This window comes from Hydractinia symbiolongicarpus, chromosome 5 (assembly GCF_029227915.1).
Source record: "Hydractinia symbiolongicarpus strain clone_291-10 chromosome 5, HSymV2.1, whole genome shotgun sequence".
In the NCBI taxonomy this organism is placed as follows: domain Eukaryota; kingdom Metazoa; phylum Cnidaria; class Hydrozoa; order Anthoathecata; family Hydractiniidae; genus Hydractinia; species Hydractinia symbiolongicarpus.
Window position 1 is genome coordinate 15,006,868 of NC_079879.1, and position 13,274 is coordinate 15,020,141.

The following is a 13,274-nucleotide window of genomic DNA, read 5'->3' on the forward strand; positions in this document are numbered from 1 at the left end:
ATCTTCACGTTTTTGTATCGAAGTGTTCGATCGAGGTGGAGAGGCTAAGGTCGAAATATTGCCAGATTTTTGTGGAAGATTCAGATGTGGTAGTTCTCCTTCTTTTAAACTTTTTCGAGTTGGGTAAACCCATATTTGATCCTCCGAGAAATGACGTTCACAAATAAACAATTTGAACGTGGAAATGCGACGTCTCAGCTCGTCATCTACCTCCCTATATTTCGTGATGATATTGATGAGCTCCTTTCCCCATTTTTTGTTTACTTCATTATTTGGCAACGGAACTTTGAAAATACTGATGTCTTTATTTCTCCTCGATACAGAGCATCCATATATAGCACAATTTTCACCAGGCATAGTAAAATCTTGTACGAAAAACACCCAAAGTTGAAATAAAAATTTCTGTGGCTAGCATATTCTAATCACATGGATGCTGCGTTTTGTCTGCCTTGCACATTATTGCATCAAAAATTAAATTTAAAATCTGCATTAGCTACTAATCTTATTTCAAAGGGGCAGAACTACTGGAATGACAGTGTTTCGGTCTATAAAAAACATGAAAAAAGTGCTCTTCATAAGGACACCTCTTCTATTTTGACTTCTTTAAGGACTAACCAGTCAGGTACAACCAAAAAAATTAATGAACTGGTATCTACTATGTATTCCAAAAAGGTAGAAGCCAACAGAATTTTTTTAGCAGCTATTATTGATACAGTTATTCTTTGTGGCCGCCTATGCATTTCCCTGAGAGGACACAGAGACAACTTAAAAGATTTTCCTGAAGTTGGTGGCTATGCTCCTTATTCTGTAGGTAATTTTCTTGACCTTTTAAATTATAGAGTAAGAGGGGGTGATATAGCTTTAGGTAATCATTTAAAAGCCTGTTCAAAAAATGCAACTTACTTATCACCACAAACACAGAATGAAATTATTTCATGTTGTGGTGATTATATAACAGACAAAATAATATCTGCAGTTAAACAAGCTAAATTTTTTTCAATAATTTGTGACGAAGCTTGCGACACATCTACCAAGGAACAAATGTCAGTAGTACTTCGTTTTGTAGACCAACATTGTAACTTGCGAGAGGAATTCATAAGGTTTGTTCATTGTAGTGAAGGGCTCTCAGGTTTGTCTCTTTCAAAGGTCATTTTAAAAACCTTGAATGAACTTTCTCTTGACATACAGAATTGTCGAGGTCAATGTTATGATGGTGCTGGGAATGTAGCTGGTAAAATTAATGGTTGTCAGGCTCATATTTTAAAGCAAAACAGATTAGATTTATACACACACTGTTCTTCTCATCGCCTAAATTTAGTTGTCTGTAATTCGTGCTCTGTACATTATGTCCGCAACATGATGGATCAAATCAAACAGATAACATATTTTTTCAAATTTTCTGAAAGTAGATTGAAACTTTTACGAAAGAATGTTGCTGACTTTACTAACAATCCTAATTATGCTCATATTATTGATTTTTGTAACACTAGGTGGGTGGAACGTATTATTGGCATGAGTGTTTTTAATGATTTATTTGAAGGCATTTTAGCTACTTTTGATGAGATGGCCCTTAACCCTAATGGGGTAATTAATGCTGATTTCCCAACCCTTTAACTATTTCAAATGAGCTAGAGGTGTGGGTAACCTTTTGGCAAAATATGGAAAAAGAAAATCCTGAATCCATTCCAAACTCCATTGAAGCTACTCTTAAAGCTTTCCCTCGTGCAGATGGAGTCTTTAGCAACATAGAGGTGGCCCTTAGAATTTTAGCCACTATTCCCATGACTTCATGCGAGTGTGAAAGATCCTTTTCTGCAATGAGGAGACTAAAAAACTATTGCAGATCAACAATGACAGAAGAAAGGTTTAATGGTCTTGCTCTACTCCATGTTCATTTGGGTGTTCAAATAAATAAAGAAGATATAATTAATAGGTTTTCCGCCAAGGGACCACGCAGGTTAGATTTTGTCTAATCATTTTCTTTTTTCAACTTTTTTGATTAACTTCCATCTCAATCTTTATTAAGATGTATTATAAGTAAGGTATTTATATATAAAAAATTTAAATAAATAAGCAACTTACCCCCACTTCTAGCCTAATATTAAGTAAATACCCCATTTCTAGCCTAATATTAAGTAAACACCCCTTTTTCCATTTTACTGTCATTTTGACCGGTAGATATACATGTATATTTATGTATCTGATTTGATTGATTCACTCATTCATGGTTTGGGTATGAAACTCTGATCCTTGCCATGTTTTTATTCATTCATTCATGTTAGATTTAATTTGTCCATGGTTCCATTTCATTATATTTTTGAAATTTTTGTTAATAGTTATGAAGAAAGAAGATTTTGATTTGGTTATATTTTTAATAACCTCCAATCTGCAAAAAACATTATTTTGGTGCTGAATATGAAGAAAGAAGAATGAAGATTTTAGTTATTGCATTAATAACTTTCAATCTATAAAAAACATTATTATGGTGTTATGCTGTCTTATTGCTGGTTTGATTACAACCTTGCTAATAAATATTGTAATGTATTTTATGTTGTCATTTATTCCCCCGTTTTGATCAATTGTTCAGAATACTTAACGTGTATCGTGTATCTTAGAGAGTCGGTTTTATGGCGTTTTAGTGCTTAAAGGGCGTAAAAGGGCGTTGGCTTTCAGGGCTCCGCCCTGTACCCGTTGGGGGGCTCACAACGCCCCCCAAACCCCCAGTTGTCTAATATCGCACCTTCGGTGCTATGTTGACCCTGCGGGTCAATGCTTCGACTAAGGTTAATTTTTTTCTGTCTACGCCCCTGCCAACATCTACCCAACGAGAGCTTTGAAACACGTTGACTGAAGTCAACAAAATTTCTATATATGGTGGTTGGAGAAGGTGGTGGTGAAAAATCTTGTAAAATTTGGAAATCTTCACGTTTTTGTATCGAAGTGTTCGATCGAGGTGGAGAGGCTAAGGTCGAAATATTGCCAGATTTTTGTGGAAGATTCAGATGTGGTAGTTCTCCTTCTTTTAAACTTTTTCGAGTTGGGTAAACCCATATTTGATCCTCCGAGAAATGACGTTCACAAATAAACAATTTGAACGTGGAAATGCGACGTCTCAGCTCGTCATCTACCTCCCTATATTTCGTGATGATATTGATGAGCTCCTTTCCCCATTTTTTGTTTACTTCATTATTTGGCAACGGAACTTTGAAAATACTGATGTCTTTATTTCTCCTCGATACAGAGCATCCATATATAGCACAATTTTCACCAGGCATAGTAAAATCTTGTACGAAAAACACCCAAAGTTGAAATAAAAACACCAAACTAAGTACACACAACACCCAAAAAATGCGCCATTTTGAACTTCTGTGCAGGATTGGAGGTTTGGGAGCCACTATAGTTCAGCCGTAAAAACATAGAACAATGGCCTATTGTTTGTTGCTAGACTATCTTTTTTTCTTGTGACTATGGTGCGACTTAAGTGAAGATGAATATTTAGCAGAGGCTGTTCCGAATTTTTCATGTCTGTACGATAAAAGTTGCAAAGAGTATCGAGAAAAAGATCGAGTGGCAAATGGTTGGAAGAAAGTTGAGGAGAAATTAGGATGTGAAGAGGGTAAAGTTTATCCTTGTTTTCAGTTCAATGCGCAATATTTTTACGCTGTTAAACTTTGAGCGTATTCAGCTTGTTCTATTACTTAATTGTTAAGGTGAAGCTATTCGAAGATGGGCAACTTGAAAAAAAGATGCAGCAAGAAAAAGAATAACCGAAAAAGGAAATATGCATCGGGATCAGGTTTGGCTGATGTTAAATCATGTGTCAAAAATTTAAAGGAATACTCTTTTTTCACACATTTGTAGAAATGTGTGATTTGATATGGGCTGCGTTCTGTCATGGTAGTAACGAAAAGTTAAGGGGCCCGAATAGTATCCAAATTAAGGCCACCACTAAAAGCGCGCTATATTGCCCAAAAGTGTTTGTTTATGTATTGTTTTTTTGCGTATAGCATCGTTTTTTTGTTGTTTTCTTATTATCGTGTAGCTTTATATAGTATACCCAAAATAAAGAAACCAGTAGATATATATTCTATTCGAATTTCGAGAAATCTTGCATCAAATGAGGGTGTTCATTGTCTTGAAAGGATTGTTTTGATTTACTGCATGTTGACAATGTTATAATGTTTGAAATTGACTCGAGTTGGTGCTCTCCAGCCATATCTCAGTTATCTAAAAATAGTCACAACTTGTAGTATGATTCAATTTATCATCATCTCTTTCTCTAAGTTTGTGCCTTGATATTTTATACCAAATTTTATCATTGCATATTTTATATTTTAATAAATATATTTTAATTATTTATCATCATAGTGTTGTGTGAGTGTTCAAAGCGCTTCAGTTCTTGTTGTTTTTACATAAGACGGTTTTTTTTAATAACTTCTTATTACTATGTTATATGGCTATGAAACTTACTGAGTTACAATCTTTATCTTTTAGACACCTGCATGCCAAATTTTTAGGTCCCATACCTTTCAGAGGCTGTGATATTGGCCATTACTCGAAACTACCCCTAAATATCTCTATGAAATCCTTATAATGGGGAAAATTTATTAACTCCTGTTAGGATTATCCTTAGAACTTGAAACTTGCAACACAACTTTGGTTTATTAAGAAGAATCATTTTCCATAATTAGGACACGTGATTAACCCGATTTCCCGATTTTGTCGGATTTTACCCGAAAATCGGAAAAAACCGGATTTTCGGGCGATTTCTGGCAATTTTTGATGCGATCCACGTAAAAACCGAAAAATATGTTAAATAACTTTTATTTAGCTTTCAGAAACTTTAAACAGAATGCAAAAATTCGCTCTGGAACAAAAGTAATTAAATCTTAAGCAGATAGTGGCATTTTTAACAAATTTCAAGCTTCTGATGACGTCACAAAAAATGTGCTGACGCAAGCAAAAATTTATTGCTGCCATTTTGTTCCTTTTATGACGTACTATAAGTGTGCCAAGTTTGATTCTATTTGAACAACCCTATGAAAAGTTATTAGTATGTTCGAAAAACCCCGGACCGAATAGGGTTAAAACAACATTTTACGACGTTTCGGGTGTCATACACCTATTTTCAAGTAAAATGAAAAATATACAACAGGTCTATATAAACAAGAACGTTGCCATAGATACAAGATATATAAACATAATCAATACAATATTTAAGTATAAAGTATGTGTACAATACGAATGTGTGATCAAACCGGACGGTTTTCTTGTTTATCTTGGCTTGATAAGCATTATCAAATAAGAGACGCAAAATTAAATATAGCGGCTCCGGAGGATGCGAAGGATATTGATTCTTATTCGGAGGCAGTGGTTAAAGATTGTTTAAATAACGAGAATGCTACAAAATCACCAAGTTTGGCCAAGATGACAACTATTGATCAATCATCGTGCAATTTCATTTCTTGAAGCAGTTGATTATACACTCCTTTCAATTCTCTCTCTCTATAAATTTGACGAACCCAGAAAAATGGCGATTGTCTTCGTCTCTTCTTCCTTATACTTCTAATGACTATTAAGGCAGCTATAGCTTCTTCTTCTGAACTGTCTGCCATCTTAAAATGTGGGTGTTCACATAAGAAAATTTCGCACAAATAATAATTTGTATTGGCATGTTATCGCACTGAAACCTCATTTGCAGCGTAGAACTCCTGTCGCACTAAAATTTGGTGTAATTTTAAAGCGATAGGAAGATTCGCACTGGTGTAAATCCACCTTAAATGAATGCATGGATCCAGGACCATCGCTTACCACGCCCATGTTTGAAATTTTATTGAGGTTTTGCGCCAATAATATTGCATTTATAGCGGATATAAAGAAAGCGTTTCTTCAAATTTCCTTGCATTTCCTTGCAGTGCCCGCGGAATTTTCAAAGTCTAATAACTTTTTAAATACTGGATGAAATTAAAATTACTTGAAATTTTGTGACTTTTCCTAACTTTTATTGGAATTTCGGAAAATAAAAAAAAATATTTCTAAAAATTGTCCTGTCAATGTCACTTTGTCCTGTTTGACAGGTCGTCATATCAACTTTTTTACTGTAGTGCTAAAAATAAATGCTTTTTAAACTAACCAGTTGTATGAATATGGGATTATGTATGTGACAGTGACAAAAAGTCATTATACAATGTTGACATGCATACTGTGTAACTTGCAGACCGGAATAATGGTAATTTACAGACCAGAATATTCGTATTTTCCCATTTCTCTATTTCTATTGTCATATGATGACGTCATAGGTAATTTTCTCCCATGTCAATTCAAATTGTCTTTATTGAGTAGCTACTGACATAAGTGCTAATAGATATACCAAGTTTTATTCCATGACAGCTACTTACACTAAGGTTCTTAAATATAGATTTTTCAATAAAAATACTTGAAGATTTGAATTCTGTTCGATTTCCATTTTCTCCTTAGCTAAATCCTTTGTCTTTGTACCACCTGTTAATGTTCCTAATAATATCTTACATTCTTATATTACTTTTTTAATGACTAGTACTGTAAATAATTTTAAAAAGATACAAAAACGAGAATTTCCAAGAAAGACATATTTTCTTCAACCATTGTCTCATTATGACGTCATCACTTCCTGTGATGACATGTCAACCTTAATATTTTGTCACTAATTAAGTCACAACATATTGATGCTTCTTTGTGCCAAGTTTCGTCACTTAAAACCAAACTGAACAAAAGTTACAGCCCGCGGGAACTTTATGCCCAGGGTCAAAAAAGCCCATACCAAATAGGTTTAACAATAAGAAAGTATTTCAACTTTTATACAAAACAGAGTGAAGGAAATAAGACTTAACTTAGAATTAAGTTCATGGAAACTTATACCATCAACAGAAAATCCTACTGATATCATATCTATAGGGATGTACCCCTTGCAACTTATTGGCAGCAATTTGTGGTTTTGTGGTCAGCGTTTCTTAGCTTAAAAGAAACAGAGTGGCCTCAGTTAAATGTTGGTGTTAATTTTGATAATCTAGACGAGAAGATTGATTCTGTGGAATTGATTTTCCCACATTTTAGTGATGATGATAACCCGTGTTTACAGAGGGTTGATACTGATACTACTGTTAGTTTGTTAGCTTCCACGTGTTTACAGAGTGGAGTTGACACTGGTATTTGTGATCCAAATTTAAGCGTGATCATAGACCCAGTTAAATTTATGAGTTTTAAAAAGTTAGTTCGTGTCATTTGTTGGTAAGTTTAAAAGAAGAATTGCTAAGAAGAAAGAAGAAAGCATACATAATGTACGTACTAATAAGAGGCAATAGGCCGAAGAATTGATCTTAGATGTAAATGAACTTACCTCTGCTAGGTTGTTATGGTTACAACATGCACAAAAATGTTTTGTAGGTGATCGCAAGCTGGAAAGACTTCGCAAGCAGAGGTCGTTTGGAATATGCACATTTGCCCCATTCTACGAAGTATCCCATTTTTTTAGGATTATATTATTACAAACTTGATAATCGTTTATCAAGAAACCTTGCGTTTTCAAATGTTGGCATTGATTACGCTGAACCCATTGCTATCAAATATGTATATAGTGCTGTTAAAACTGCACATAAGGCTTAGCTTGTCCTTGTTACTTGTGCAAGTTCTCGCGCTATTTATTTGGACATCGCCACTGGTTATTTTGGTGATGCATGCGTTAATGTCCTACGAAGATTTTTTTAACAGAAAAGGTGCACCTACTTTAATTAATTCGGACAATGGATCAAACTTTACTAGTACTCTAGAATTTGCTAGTGCACATGGCACCCAATGGACTTTTAACGTCGAAGCCGCCCACTGGCAGGATGGGTTTTTCGAGAGGCTGGTTCAGTCAGTAAAACGATGTTTACGAAAATGCTCGGGTAAATATTTTGTAAATTACGAAGAGCTTTTGACCTTTCTTGCGGAAATTGAAAGGATACTAAATAATCGCCCTTTAACATTTTTTAACGACGACGTGAATGAAAGAAATCTTAACGCCCAGTAGTTTAAATTGTTAACATTTAGTTTGTTGATCACAAGGGTGACCGAAACGACGATGCAATAAGACGACATAAGTATATTGTCGATTTATAGAATCATTTCTGGAATAGGTGGTTAAACGAATATGTTGTGAATTTACGTGAAACACATAAACATTGTATACAGTCCTCTAAAAACGTTATTTCTGTGAACGATATCGTATTGATTGATGACAATAGACACAAACGGTCATTTTGGAAACTTGGAAAAGTAATTGCATTAATAACCGGTAAAGACAATAATGTACGAGCTGCAAAAGTCGAGTATGTGACGAACAATTTTGTACGATCTCTAAACAGACCGGTAAACAAACTTTACCCCGTTGAACTGTCGTGAAAGTATACGAATACGTGAAGAAGAGAATTCTGAAGACATACAGATTGTATTTATAGATAACATGACATTATAGTAGTAAACCGCCCGTAGGGGGGAGTGTGGTTTTGAGACATGACATTTAGTTTGTATATAGATGTGTTCCGAATGTGTGTTCGGTTATTTGCGTATTTAAAATAAAGTATATATTGAGTTCGCACGTGTGGTTAGTTCGTACGTATTAAACTCTCACTAGAAATTAAAAAAAAAGTTGCGAAGCATTACGCAAGTTGCAAGCAAAATTGAAACTAGCCAATAGTTGTCCCTAGTGTTTTTTGTTTCTCTTTGATATAATACGGCGAGGTGCTTACATCGTATTGCATCTGATATCTGGGAAATCACCAAAACTGAATATCATAGACGTAGAAAACCCTGGGGACGAGGTTGTAAAATAAACTCACCGCAATACAACAACAACTCGTTGCGCAAAGTAGTGATTTTTTGGCAAAAATACATTATATATAGGCGGAATATTTCTTTTCAGAAGGTACGAAAAATTTAGATCGCGCGAAACTAAACAGAAACGATTACTGAGAAATTTCGTAAAACCTCTTTCCACAGAATTATAAATTAAATATTAATAATAATCACAATATTGTCAGTGTTGACCGACGTAAATCCCACCAATCCATGACTCCATCGGGATGCCAGGCTACTATAAGAAGCTCCTTCTTAATCCTATACTCCCAAGCTTTTCTCAAGCGATGGCCCTCGAGTAGCTCAGGTTCCTCCCCAGCCATGCTATTATACATTTCCCTGGTAACAAACCAGTCTGGAACATGCTTGAATCGCCATGGTCCTTGTTCAACAGCCTTGATACACAAGTCTTGGGTCTTGAAATGGTCCGGAACAAACTCGAGTTGCCCGGGATACTCCCCAACCGCCATAGTGCACATGCCTCGCGTTTTGATATGATCTGGAACATACCCAATAGCCAGGGCTCCCGTTCAACCGCCATGGCACACATTTCCGGTGTCTTTATATGATCTGGAACAAATCCGAGAAGATGGGGTTCTTCTTCAACAGCCTCAAGGCACATTTCAAGTGTCTTGAAACGGTCCGGAACATTATCCAACAGCCAGAGGTTCTCACCAACCGCCATGTTGCACATGTCTTTGGTCTTGAAATGATCCGGGACAAACTTGAACATATGAGACATTTCTTCAGCCCTCCAATTACACATGTCTTGCGTCGTGATATGACTTGGTATATTCATAATTGTGGTGATATCTCCCTCAACGGCTATATTACACATTACATCCGTCTTTAATCGATCCGGCACATAATCGTACATATGAGGATATTTATCAACGGCTCTGTCACACATGTCCTGAGTCTTAAGCTGATCGGGGACATATTCAAGCATCTAGGGTATTTCTTCAACTATCCAATTGCACATTTCCTGAGTCTTGATATGATCGGGTATATTTCTGAACCAACTCATTTTTTCTTTAAGTAAAATCCTATCCGGGATCCTTTGGCATGGAGCTTCGAGTAAGGGACTTCCCCTACTCGATTGCGCATGCGCTAAATTTTGTTGATGTCAGCATTATTACTATCGGCGTGTGCGCATGCGTTGGATTTATCGGGTTTCGGTATTTATCGGATTTATTTTCGGATGCTGTCGGATTTACCGATTTTGGGTGGGGAGGGGCTGGGGTGGGGGTGGAAGCGGGGTTTTTGGGGGTAAAGGTATCGGGGGAGCGAATTCCTGGGCATACGAACAAAGCGCTTGTAGGGACAAATTTTTAGCTTGTTTTTGTGTGACTCGATAGCCCAGTCAAGTTTCTCAGTCACTTTCTCACAAAGAATTATTTGTGTTGTACGTAGAAAGGCGGAGAAATGTGTAACCTTTTGTTGTTTCTTTCCAATTCTTTGCTTTTTATACTAACGTTTAACTTTTAAATAACGTGTTGAAATGGTGCTGCTAGTCCTCTCTATGGTATATTAACTAAAACAAGAACAACTTACAATTATTAACTTTTACAAAGTTCAAAGCTGGATGATGGTAAGGGTATTCTTAGCTCTGTGTCTGCAGAAGCAATGAGCCTGGACTGAAGTATCTATAAGAAATTACATGACGCACTGCTACATATTACACATCTTTTCCTTATAATCAACCTTCATCATGTGAATTAAATATATAGCTATAGCTAGATGGCTGAAAACCACCATATGTTTAACAATGTAATATGGTGGTTTTAAACGTAAACCATTTTTTAAATATAAACCACCATATGTACAACAGTTGGTAGAGCAGTGTTTTAAGATGTTAAAAAATAAGAACGACAAAATCTACGACATATCCAAATATATCTTTCAGCAAGCTTTCGCCAACGGCCAGGTTGGCATGTTCACACTGTTTCTAAATTTTATTTTACAAGTTAGAGATAAAATACTAAACAAGATATAATAGGAAGAAAATAGAGCTATTATAGTAATTCTAAAGGCATAGATTTTACCGTGTTATTTAAAATGGGACAGTCACGCTCAATTAGTAAGCTCTCCATCAGAGTAAGTTTAAAATCTTTAGACTCTTCCGCAAGTACTGAGAAGTTGTGAAACGATGCTTGAGAGTAATTACAAAACATTAAATGTTCAAGAACGGCACTGGCCTGGGGACCAGGTTTAACGCGTTTACCTGTAAGTGCAGAAATACCTAAATGCTCAGACATACGGACTTTAAAATGGCGTTTTGTTTTGCCATAATAAGTGGCGTTGCAGCCACTACACTTAAAACAGTAAACGAGTCCGGAGCGTAACGATTCGGGTATTCTGTCCTTAAAGGCAAAGCAGCTACGTAGCCTCCTCTTAGAAAAAAATATAAGTTTAACATTACAATGTGCCAGTTTCTGCTTAAACAAACGGTGCAAACGTGTTCTAATTTGTAAGGTAATCTTTCCTAAAAAAGGTAAAGCAAGGACTAACTCTTTCTTAGGAGCAAGGGACACTTGTTCCTTCGGTTCGTAATTTCTGCTCTTGAAAATTCTGAGACAGAATTCAAAAACCTTTGAAGGGTATCCATTCCTTCCAAGAATAGTCTTCAACTGAGATATTTCTACATGAAATTTATTAAGGTCTAAACACAGATGGTAACAACGATAAAGTAAAGAAAAAATCAAGCCGTGTTTATATTCCATGGGTATGAAACTAGAAAAGTTAGTATAAACTCCACTAAATGTTGGTTTCCTATATACGTTGGTGACAAAAGAATCACCTTCACGCATGACGCAAACGTCCAAGAATGGCAAAACCTTATCACATTCTTCTTCAAACGTGAATTTAATATTCTGGTGCCTAGAATTAATATATTCATAAAAATTTTGAATATGCTCACGTGATTCAAATAAAACAAAAATATCATCAACATATCGTCTATAATAGATCGGCTTAAATTCAGACGGACAATTTTCAAGCCAAATGTTTTCATAATGACACATAAAAATATTGGCCAGTATAGGCCCTAACGGAGACCCCATAGCCACACCGTCAATTTGCTTATAATATACGCCGTTGAAAACAAAAATAGACTCGGTAGTCGCTAGAGTAAGAAGATGTTTCAAATCTTTCTTAGGAATACCATCTATAGAATTAGATTCTATCTCATTGATAATAATATCAATCGTTTCATGTAATGGAATATTCGGAAAAAGTGAATTAACATCAAAACTAGCCATATAACAGTTAGGATTCTGCTGAACAATTTCAGACGCAAAACTGAAGGAGTCTTTCACGGTATAGTCATTGATAGTGAGACTTACAAGCTTAGGTACAAGAAACTTTGCAAGCTTGTACGTGGGAGTACCAATAGCAGAAAGAATAGGACGAAACTTGGGTACGCCATTAACACAAGGTTTATGTACCTTGGCTAGACCATACAAAACACCAGGATTGGACCCACTGGGACAAAGTTTCTTGTACGTAGTTTCATCGATATAATTATTGTTTAATAAAGATCTATAGGATTTCCTCAATCTATTTTCTATATTAATTATATAATTAATGTCCTTACCAGGAGGAATGTTCAATTTAGCAAATTTTGTATCATCATCGAGAAGGGACTCAACAGCTAAAATATAACTATCTTTGTTCAACAATACTACTGTGTTTCCTTTATCAGCTTTTTGTATTACGATATCATCACGATTCATGAGGTCTTGTAATGCTTTAAACTCATTGGCAGGAAGGCTGGGCTTCTCTGGATTACTGTTGTACGAGTAATAAGATGAAAAGGCAGTATCTTTCAGTCTTGTTTTTATGTAGTTTTTGTCTTCGTTAGACAGGTCGTCTCTGTTGATATCTCTCATCAAAAGTTCGAAAGGTACGAGATAGCTTGCATATTCCAACTTCTTTGGGGGGATAGCGAAATTTAGTCCCTTACAAAGCAACGATTTTTCTGAGTCAGACAATTTATAAGATGAAAAGTTAAATATAACTTTTAAATATCTAAATAACGTTTAAATATCTCTAGATTATTTTCAAGCACGCGTAACCTACTTCTTTTGGTTTTGATTTCATCGTCAAGTAGCGCTAGTTGACATTTACGATACGCAGTAGAGTTACGAAGATTTCTATTGGCGACTCGAAAATTTAAGAAATTCGGTGTGACATTGTTTACTTTGCAAGACTCCAAGAATTCAAGATCCAGTTTACATTTTCTTAATTTATAATCACATTGTTCAAATTTCCTAATGTCCTTCAAAATTGAATTTCCATACCTTTGATTAATAACATTAGCGATAGATTTTGAACGTGGAAACCGAATACGGATAATGAAAACAAAAACTAATCCAAGGGCTTTCATGAACATCGTGGGTGAA

General features: G+C 35.6%; 3 protein-coding genes across 3 annotated transcripts; 2 read left to right on the forward strand and 1 right to left on the reverse strand.

Annotated features, from left to right (window-relative positions):
* The first annotated feature begins 426 nt into the window (after nt 1-426).
* Nucleotides 427-1,614, forward strand: LOC130645983 (zinc finger MYM-type protein 1-like). The gene has a single exon (XM_057452114.1). It carries the CDS (start codon nt 427-429, stop codon nt 1,612-1,614), a length of 1,188 nt encoding a protein of 395 aa, XP_057308097.1.
* A 5,989-nt stretch (nt 1,615-7,603) lies between these two features.
* LOC130645984 (uncharacterized) lies at nt 7,604-8,418 on the forward strand. Its single transcript, XM_057452115.1, has 2 exons — nt 7,604-8,043; nt 8,154-8,418. Exons 1-2 carry the CDS (start codon nt 7,604-7,606, stop codon nt 8,416-8,418), a joined length of 705 nt encoding a protein of 234 aa, XP_057308098.1.
* Nucleotides 8,419-10,430: 2,012 nt separating this feature from the next.
* Nucleotides 10,431-13,264, reverse strand: LOC130645985 (uncharacterized). The gene is made up of 3 exons (XM_057452116.1): nt 12,952-13,264; nt 10,917-12,850; nt 10,431-10,517 (listed from the first exon to the last, which is right to left on the reverse strand). Exons 1-3 carry the CDS (start codon nt 13,262-13,264, stop codon nt 10,431-10,433), a joined length of 2,334 nt encoding a protein of 777 aa, XP_057308099.1.
* Nucleotides 13,265-13,274: the final 10 nt, after the last annotated feature.